This window comes from Penaeus chinensis, chromosome 13, assembly GCF_019202785.1.
Source record: "Penaeus chinensis breed Huanghai No. 1 chromosome 13, ASM1920278v2, whole genome shotgun sequence".
Lineage (NCBI taxonomy): Eukaryota > Metazoa > Arthropoda > Malacostraca > Decapoda > Penaeidae > Penaeus > Penaeus chinensis.
In genome coordinates, this window is record NC_061831.1 from 9,999,651 (window position 1) to 10,009,650 (window position 10,000).

Consider the following 10,000-nt stretch of genomic DNA (forward strand, 5'->3'; position numbering starts at 1 on the left):
GGAATCATAAAAGGCATGAGCCGTGAATTAAACCATGGTACAGCTATAATAACGACAGAAGCAGCAGTTACCTCCAAATAATAGTGAATAAATTCAAGATATATAAGATATAAAAGTCATAGCCCAAAGCAAAGGTCTTTAGTACAGACATCCCTCCAAAATTAATGCTGGATCTCAAAACCACCCAATAATTCGCTCGACGACCCCAGACCCATATACCATATACGTCTCTCATTCAAAATCCTGCTCACTATTCGCCCTCATTGAATGACTACATGGATTACACCAATAACTAAGAAAATAATTTCCCTAGGTTTCCACAACGATTAGCTGAGATTTGCTTCTTCCACCAAAGTTGACTGTGTGCCTCAAGGAAAATTCCTCGGCCCAGTATTATTCCTAAGAGTAGATTAAGGCAATCCCCCTTCCCTTACAAAAATCTGTGTTTGGACAGGGCGCTAACACCATATATTAGGATGGGCTTTAAGGGAAAAGAATGCAAAGGAGTACACAAATATGCATGCTAGTGATAATAAATATAGAAGACTGGCCAGAGAGGACCTTGTTAACAGAAGAAAATACTTGTTAATCTCACAGTGAGTCTATTAAAAGTGAATATCAATGAAGATCAGAAATGGTTAAAAAAAATGAACTGGTAATTTTGGGTATCCCGAGACGACCTTCATTTCGATTTACCATCTGCGGTATTCGTCCTTCACAACCGATAAAAGAAGAAAGAGCTTTATGAAATCGTACATTCTGCCTTTGAAACAAGCAAATTAGAAAGATTTCCCAACAAAGCGCTTTCCGTAGAAATACCTCGTTACTGAAGGCACTGGATCAAATGAGCATCCGTTTGCTAATGATGTCGCAGCTGCCAGACATCGTGATCTCTTCCCAGATCTCCGTCAGTCTAGAAAACACCTCCGTGAAGATTAAAATGTTATTCAAACAGATTTTATATGCCAACCCTATCGTACTGCGTAAGCTTTATTGTAAAATGACAATTTTGTTTTTGTGATAATAACGTAACGAGATTAATTCTTTATTTTCATTATCAAGGACAAAAATACATATGTGAAGCACACATACACACACTCGTACACGTACGCACAAACACACACCAGTGGCAGAGTAAGATAAGGGGACACGCCATTGGCCCATGTTTACCCGGGTCTGATGCTGTGTGCCTGCCTGCTCGTCCCCCTTCCCTGCCCCCACCACAGCCCTCCTCTCCTCTCCCCTACGCTCTCTCCTCTCTTCCCCTCTCTCCTACCACCTCCCTTGTCCTCTTCCAACTCCCCTCTCCCTTCCTCCCCTTATCCCTCTTCCTACTCCTTTCTCCTTCTACTTTTCCCCCCTCCCCCGCTCTTGTCCCCTTCCCCCTTCCCTCCCTATCGTATCTCCCCTTTCCCTCTCCCCTTCCTTGTTCTCTACCCCTTCCCCCTTTTTTACCCCTAAGCGAGACTACCATCACCACTATGTTACGTAGAAAAGAGAAAACTCCGGGGGTCCTTCTCTTTTGGGGTCCATGGGGTAAAAGCTGGGTGTATGGGGAGCGGGGGGGGGGGGGACAGGAGAGAGGGAGGAGGAGAGAGAGGCAAATATAAGAAGGGGGTAATGAGATGTAGGGGTAGAGTTGTCATTAATTTTGCTGCTGCAAAGGTTTCCTGATGTTGGTAGATTCTGCTGTCAAAAATAGTTGCCATTTTTATTGTTATTATTAGATGCTGTCGTTTACTATTATTGTTAAAAATATCCCACTAATGCCACTGTCAATATGACGATAATCAGCTCTATCATTATCCCCATATTAACAGTTGTTATCATTATTGTAATCAAGATTACTGTAATCATTACCACCATCATCATAGCTGCTGTTAATATTACCGTTATTGTCATCATAATCAGTGCAAACATCACAATTGCTATCATTATCACTGCTGCCATCCTTATTATCTTCTTTTATCACAAAATCATCGTCAAAGAAAAGAAATAAAGATATTTGTGCACTTCTTCCCTCCCTCCTCTTCTCAGCTCCATGTGGCTTACCTCAGGACTACATAAACATTCTTGAGTTGACGGCCGCTGTGTTACAAGTCCGTCTGGGGTGTTTATGCTCATCGGAAATCCTTGGGGCCACACGCACACACTTGCACATACATCCAGGCTCACACACATGTGCACATGTATACATACACACATATACACGCACACACCCACATATACGCGCATGCACACACACACACACACAGGCACACACACACACACGCACGCACACACACACACACACACACACACACACACACACACACACACACACACACACACACACACACACACACACAGGCACACACACACACGCACACAAACACACACACACGCACACACACACACGCACACACACACACACACACACCAATAACACCCCATCCTTTAACCACCACCCCCTTTTTTATCCAACAGGCATTTCCTTCCGTAAAAAAAATAAGAAGAGAAAATAAAGCAAAAGAGAAAGAAGAAGAAAAAAGATAAATAAAACTAAACTAAATAAATGACACTTTCTTCCTCCTTAAATAGAAAAGCCAAAGCACTAAAGTTCCTTCCCTTCGCAGAGGCGGCGTGTGGGGAGCACGAACGACGGCTTCTGCACGACTTGCTTGACAATTACAACCAGCTGGAGAGGCCTGTAGGCAACGAGAGTGAACCTGTGGTGGTCTCCTTTGGTATAACACTCCAGCAGATTATAGACGTGGTAGGTTACCCCGCTGCCTATAGCCACTTCTATAATCCCCCCCTCCACCCTTAATATGGGCAGAGATATTAGTCTCAAATTCACTTTGTTCATGGACTAAGCTAGAGTGCTATGTATCAAAATTTACGTCTTCGAAAACAAGCATTTGAGAGAGTGTTGAAATGTCTTGTTGGATTTCGAGTAAAGGACTAATTAGCTAGTTGAGCTATTGGTGTCCTCTTTGCCTTGCCCTTTTCACCACCTTCTCTCAATGATTTGCCTAATAGCACTCATTAGCACTCTGCTATTTGACTTTGGTACAGATTCAAATTGTTGTTGATCACATTTCAAGTAAAATTTTGTGTCCCCCTTTCCCTCCAGTTCAAAAATCAATTATCAGATGATATCCTATTCACATGAAGATGAAATTATTATATAAGATATAAAAAATAACAAGTATAAGATCACAGCAAATACAAAAATGAAGCACTGATATCTGGCGAGACTTGGGTAACCTCTCCTCACATATTGCATTTGCATTGGTGTTGAAAGTTCTAGGTATTATTTGGAAACGTAATATATGAGGAGGCGTTACTCACGGCTCACACTGGTATCAGCTTTTTTTTTTTACTTTTTTTTAAGTATTTTCATATCTATATATACACGGTTGAAATCTGTTGATATATAAGTGTTTGTAGTATAGTTCGATGTTTTGATGTTCTTGTCTAATTCTAATTCTAATAACTCTCTATGGTTTCACACACCTCATCTGGTCATCATCACTAAATCAAAAATATCTGTGAATTTAAAACTCTTTCCTTTATTGAAAAATACTTGATGCTTTTCCATCTGTCTTTAAAAATAATGAAGAAAACAAATGAAAAAAAGAAAACAATTTAAGAAAAAAAAAGTTATAATAAGAAGTCTGTCGAGGCACATAATTACAGGCGTTGGTAGTCACTAATGCTCTTCTTAATCACTTATTTTGCTATAATTAATTAACCAAGGTCATTAGGCCTGACCAAGACACCTGAAGCTCTTAGTTGCGTGTCTCGGCTGGTCTTTAAAAAATACAGAGCGTCCGATAAAATGAAAAATACGTTGACGAAAGAGAAACATGATACTAAAGTAATATGGGAAGCGGCACTGATATTAAGGAAAAGGTTTGAGACAGAACAGAAAAAGAAAATTGAGGCTGATGAGTACGCGACGAACTAGTCAAAAAAAAAAAAAAAAAAAAAAAAAAAAAAAAAAAAAAAAAAAGAGCAAGAGAGATAAAGATTTTGAAGAAGTCACTCTGAACTTGTGATAATTGCCTTGAATTGCCAAATTATAGGCATTAATCACTGGCTCAGATTGCTCTGAGTGACGTGGTTAAGAGTAATTTTGCATATTTCTCGTAACAATCTAAAAAAAAATCTATGTAATAAAAAGCGAAAACAAATAAAACATATGAGGTCCAAATAATAAGATAGAGTTATAAAACACTAAAAATTTCGCCTTCTTGTAATAAAAAAACAAAACAATAATATAATGATAACTATATGGTGATTCGAAGAATTCTAAACCTTTTAAACCATTTTTTAGTTTCTAAATCTGCATGATCTTGTAGGTAGTTGCACAATATTTTCCAAAAAATCAATCAAATCAGTTATTCTATTAATCAATAAACAATTATTTTTACACTTAAAAAAAAATGCGCCGTCGCGGTCGACAAAAAGCAAACTAACTGCCAAAAAAAGGGAGAAAAAAAAGAAATGAAAAAAAGAAAAAACAAAAAATATATATAACGCGGCTAATCAGTTTCAATGTCATTCTGTTCTACTTGAAATCTTGGCGTGCCCTTCCCTTATTACTTGCCGGAATGAAGATCAAGAAAAATGATCTGAGAATGAAAAAAAGGTTTCGGCAGCGGGGTGGCAAACCAAGTCCATATTAAAGTTGGACGAAAAAAAAAAAAAAAAAAAAAAAAAAAAAAAAAAATGGAAGTGACCACCCCTTCACTCCAGATCGGTATTGATAACTCCCTGTTTTTTTTTACTCTTATGCTTTTATATAAACTCATATTAGTTTCAAATTAATTAATCAACATATGAAAGAAGAAAAAAAATATTGAGTTTTGCATACCTTAGGTATTTTAATCATAAATAAGAAGAGAAATTTTTTGTTGCATGTAAATCAAAATGATGGCTTCTATGCTAAATAATTATGATGAAGTTGTGCATGTTCTAACTGCTTTCTATTCGCTCAACAGGCTCTTCTCTGTCCTCCTTATCTTCGTCTCCTTCACTTCCCTTATTTATCAACGTCTTCCACATCTTGTAATCATTGTTTATGTGTCATCATCAATCCCTTTTTTTATATTATTCCAAACCTCTCCCGTTCCTTCCCATCAATTAACAATTTCAAATGATACACACTTCTTCGAGGCTAAATGAAGGAGTTGTCAGTTAAAAAAAAAAAAAAAAAAAAAAAAAAAAAAAAAAAAAAAAAAAAACAGACACACAATCATCCACTCATGTGTAGACATTAATTCGTTTACATGCTGACATGCACTCACTAACACGAAAGTATTAGCACACCCAGAATGCAATATATTAATGAACATATTAACATATATGATCAAAACACCAACATGCTAACGCACCCACAACACAATAATTTACAAAGACACACGTACACATGCATAGAGAAACTAACACTCACTCTGTACAACAAAACACATACACATAAATACACAAACTAACACATACACATGAATACACAAACACATACACACAATACAACACATATACATGGATACACAGACTAACACACAATACAACACAACCCATGCACACGAATACACGAACGAACACACACACAATACAACTCAGCATACATAAAACTAACAGATACCCATAAACAAACTAATGCACACATAACACAATATAACACACATGGATACACAAACACACATAACACGTACACATGAATACGCAAACTAACCTACATAATACAACACAACATACGGGCCAACAGAGATTTAACACACGGAACTAACACATCATACAGTCAACATACTAACACATCACCATCCCATTTATTAGTGTCCGGTCTCTACACACCCTTGGCCTTCGCTTCTGCTTATATGCCAAATCTAAACTATTAAAAAAAAAAGAACTAACTTACTATGATTGACTGAGAACAGATGCTGGACGGTAACGCTGTAAGTGTTGACATCTGTAAGTTGAGACACCTGTAAGTTGCGAGTCAACTGTGGGTGCTCTTTTCATCACGTAAGTAACCTCAGACATTAGAGGATGAAGGGAAATTATTCACAGCTTCAAAAAAAAGAAAATTAAAAGCATTTTTCAGCTTGTGTCACCATCTACTTGTCCATGACTAGAATGTACAGAGTCAATCGGAAAACAAATCATACTCAAGTTTGGATCTTTAAAAAAATATATAAATGATTATGCCTGCTATGTTTGGAATAGGATGTATTTACATTTCTAGAGGCAAAATAAGTATTATATGGAATATATGATGTATTTAAAAATATAAGTATGGATATAAATGCAGACAGATATCTTCTTTTCAGAATCTCTTTCTTAGAAAATGAGTGGTAACAAGGTATCAGAAAAAAATAATAAAAAAATATAAAGCAACATAAAAATCTGAGAGAAAGAGTGGAGGATGAGAGAGGGAAAGAGAGAGAGGGAGGGAGAGAGAAAGACAATCAAATTAGGGATTACAAACAACAAAGGAGTAGCAGACGAAAAAAACAAGAATTAAGACAAAAAAAAAAAAAAAAAAAAAGTTGAACGTTAGCAAAACAGAACAATCCAAACCAGTGATATAAAGAAAGAAAAAATAACAAAAAAGCAAGAAAACGGTAAGCATTACGAATAAAAAAATAAAAAAAAGAACCAAGACCGGAAGCAAACCAAAGGGAAACATCAGGAGAAGGAAACACAAGAAGACACAAGAATTAACAATAAATAAAAACGTGCGGGGGTTAAACAGGACCCAGCGAGCGGCGCCGATAAACAAGTCGCGAGAGAGGGAAAACAGGGCAGAAGCTCGGCTCAATAAAAGCAAGCAGAGGTAAAAGCACAAGAAAAAGAGGAAGAAAGTGGTAGAAGAGGACACGGGGAGAGAGCAAACGGCAGAGCAGAGACCGAACCGGCAGGCCAATAAATTGTTAATTAGCCACTCAAGGAACAGGGCGGGGAGGGGGGTGAGGGGGGAGGGAAGGAGAGAGGGAGGTGGAGCGAAGGAGAAGGAGAGGTAGAGGAGGGGAAGAGAGAAGGAGAGGTAGAGGAAGGTAAGAGAGAGGGAGAGGTAGAGGAAGGTAAGAGAGAGGGAGAGGTAGAGGAGGGGAGGAGAGAGGGAGAAGTAGAGGAAGGGAGGAGGAAAGAAGGAGAGATTGGGTAAAGAGGAAGGAGAAGGGAGGTGGAGGAGGAGAAGAGAGGAGGAGGTAGAGGCGGAAGAAAGGAAAGGGGAGCTAGAGAAGGATGGTGGGGGGGGGGGGGTAGAGAAGGGGAGGGGAAGGAATTGGAAGAGGAAAAGGAGAGCGGGGTAGAGGAGGAGGGAAGGAGAAAGGGAGTAAGATGAAGGAGGGAAAATGGGAGATAGAGTAAGAGAGTAGAGGAGGAGGGAAGAAGAAAGGAAAAGATGAAGGTAGAAGAAGAGAGTTAGAGAGGGGGGTAGAGGAGAAAGAGTAAAGTAAGAAAGTGTAGAGGAGAAAGTAGGGAAAAGAATAGGGACAGGTAGAAAAAAGAAAAGTAGGAATACGATCAGTGAAGAAAGACAGACAGAAAGGGAGGATGGAATAGAAGAGGAAGAAAAGAAATGAAAAGGGACATAATTGAGCATGACAAGAAGAAAGAGAGAGCGAGAGAGAGAGAGAGAGAGAGAGAGAGAGAGAGAGAGAGAGAGAGAGAGAGAGAGAGAGAGAGAGAGAGAGAGAGAGAGAGAGAGAGGAGGGAGAGAGAGACAGGGGACAAAGAAAGAAAGAAACTCAGCCGTGGACGCGAGAGAGAGAAGTGGGGAGGGGGAGGGGTAGAGAAAAGTAAGTAAACAAGAGAGGGGAGAAAGTCTCTTCCTCCTCTCCTCCCTCCTTCTCTCCTCTTCCTTCTCCTCCATCTTTTCTTTCCTCCTCCTTTTCCCCCATCTCTTTTCTCCTCCTCCTCATCCTCTCTTCCTCCTCCTCCTACTCCTCAATCTTCCCCCTCTCCTCCTACTCTTCCATCTTCCCCCTCTCCGCCTCCTTCTCCCTCTTCCCCCTCTCCTCCTCCTTCACCCCATCTCTTTTCTCCTCCTCCTTCTCCTCCATCTCTTCTCTCCTCCTCTCCATCCTCTCTTCCTCCTCCTCCTCCCCCTCCTCCTCTCCTCCTCCCTCTTCCCCCTCTCCTCTTACTCCTCCATCTTCCCCCTCTCCGCCTCCTTCTCCCTCTTCCCTCCTCTCCTCCTCCCTCTCCCTCATCTCTTCTCTCCTCCTCCTTCTCCCCCATCTCTTTTCTCCTGCTCCCTCCTCTTCCGCTTTACGTCTAATCTGTACACTCTCTGGACTTGTGATCACTGATACGAGACTATTGATCCAGGTAAGATGTGATGCTCTAGTTCTGCCTACGGAGTTGTCAGTGTGTGCGGGCTTCTTGTATGTAGTAAGTGCGCGGTAGGGTGTGTGTTTTGATGTGCGTGGCTCTCTCTATATATGAACGCGCGTCTGTTGTGGAGGGTATGAGTGTGTGTGGTGGGATGAGGGGGGGGGGGATGCTTGTGTGTGGGGCGGGGGTGGGGTGGGAGGGTAATGTGTGTGTGGAGGGAGAAGGGTGTGTGTGTATGTGTGTGTGTGTGTGTGTGTGAGTGTGTGTGTGTGTGTGTGTGTGTGTGTGTGTGTGTGTGTGTGTGTGTGTGTGTGTGTGTGTGTGTGTGTGTGTACGTGAGGATGAGCATACACTCTTACACACGTTAATAATTTGAACTTTTGATGGAGAAAAGAAATTGCGGGCAAATGAAAAGTTATAACAATCACAAAAGATCAACAACGTGTGAAATGTGAACCACTTATGTCAATCGATAACAGTTTCCACTTACTGTTATGCGAGGAATATTTTTGAGAAGGCAATCAACGCCAGACCGCTGCTGGTAAATATAAAGGCAAGTCGGGTAGCAGGAGAAAACGAATATTTTGAATGTAAGGTTGCCACGAGAGGAAAGAAAGGGGCGTAGGTGGGATTTTAAACTAGGACGTGGGGGAAGGGTTTAGCTATTAATTAACAAATCATAGGAGGGGGTATGCGCTCCCTTCCCCGCTTTCGCCATTAACTCCCCATATACGTATCAAGAGTCATATGTAACAACTACTACAAAGATACGATTATGTAGATACTAGAAAGGGAAGATACTAAAGAACCTTCAGTAGTTTATATCACGTCGAGCCAAAGCAAATAACCCCCGCAACAAGAACAATGAAAGTTGAAAGGGGAAAAATACCATCAAATTCGAAGCCAAGGAAAACAAGAGCAGGCGGAACAGAGGCCCTTCTCTCGCTGTGAAAAAAAGTCCGTCGAGAGATTAAATCGAAGGAGCTTAACGCATGTCGCTCCATTAGAGATCATTGGCACTCTGGCACTCTGCCCCTTCCCCTCCCCCTTTGGCTGGGCGGCGTAGATGCCAGTGTAAAGGAGCCCAGGAGGTGCCACTGTTGGCTCCTCATGGTGCCAACGTCTACATGCTTGAGGGAAATTCAACTCAGTTGTTATACGTAATCAGGGCCATGTAATTTCTACGTGCGTAGGCCTCTGCCATGGGTAACGATGACGTTATAACGAGTTAGGAATTTGTGTCGGCCGTCGGGAACTTATTCTAATAGACCTAAAACGCCGAAAAGGATAGTGATGAGATACAACAAGCCATAACGTCTTTAGCCTACCAATCAAGATGACTGCGTATTGACCCAAAGCTTCACGTTCATTTGAAGCTTGTAATAGGTAATAGGACTACCACAATCAGATGATAATTTTCATCACATGGCTCGCCAAGTCCTTTATTACTAGCAGTTACTTCCAATACACGTCCATTTCCTCTTCTATGTATGTTCTCTTCTCCTATTTTTAGTCAAGGGAAAGCACGCGAGAGTTATTTGGCTGCATACATCAAGACCCAAACGCCTTTGAGTTGTTAAGTTATGGCGTCGTTGCGTACAGTTAATTATAGGGCGCTTCGAGCATGGCTGCCAATGTGTCGTTTGCTAAATACTAATCCTGTTTAAGAAAA

The 10,000-nt window shown here is 40.7% G+C and overlaps 1 protein-coding gene across 1 annotated transcript in view; it reads left to right on the forward strand.

Annotated features, from left to right (window-relative positions):
* The window catches only part of LOC125031704 (neuronal acetylcholine receptor subunit alpha-7-like), a 366,464-nt gene that overhangs the window by 203,693 nt on the left and 152,771 nt on the right, over nucleotides 1-10,000 (forward strand). Inside the window, exon 2 of the mRNA XM_047622611.1 lies at nucleotides 2,616-2,755. Within this exon, the coding sequence (XP_047478567.1) occupies nucleotides 2,616-2,755 (140 nt within the window). The remainder of the gene's footprint in view (nucleotides 1-2,615; nucleotides 2,756-10,000) is intronic.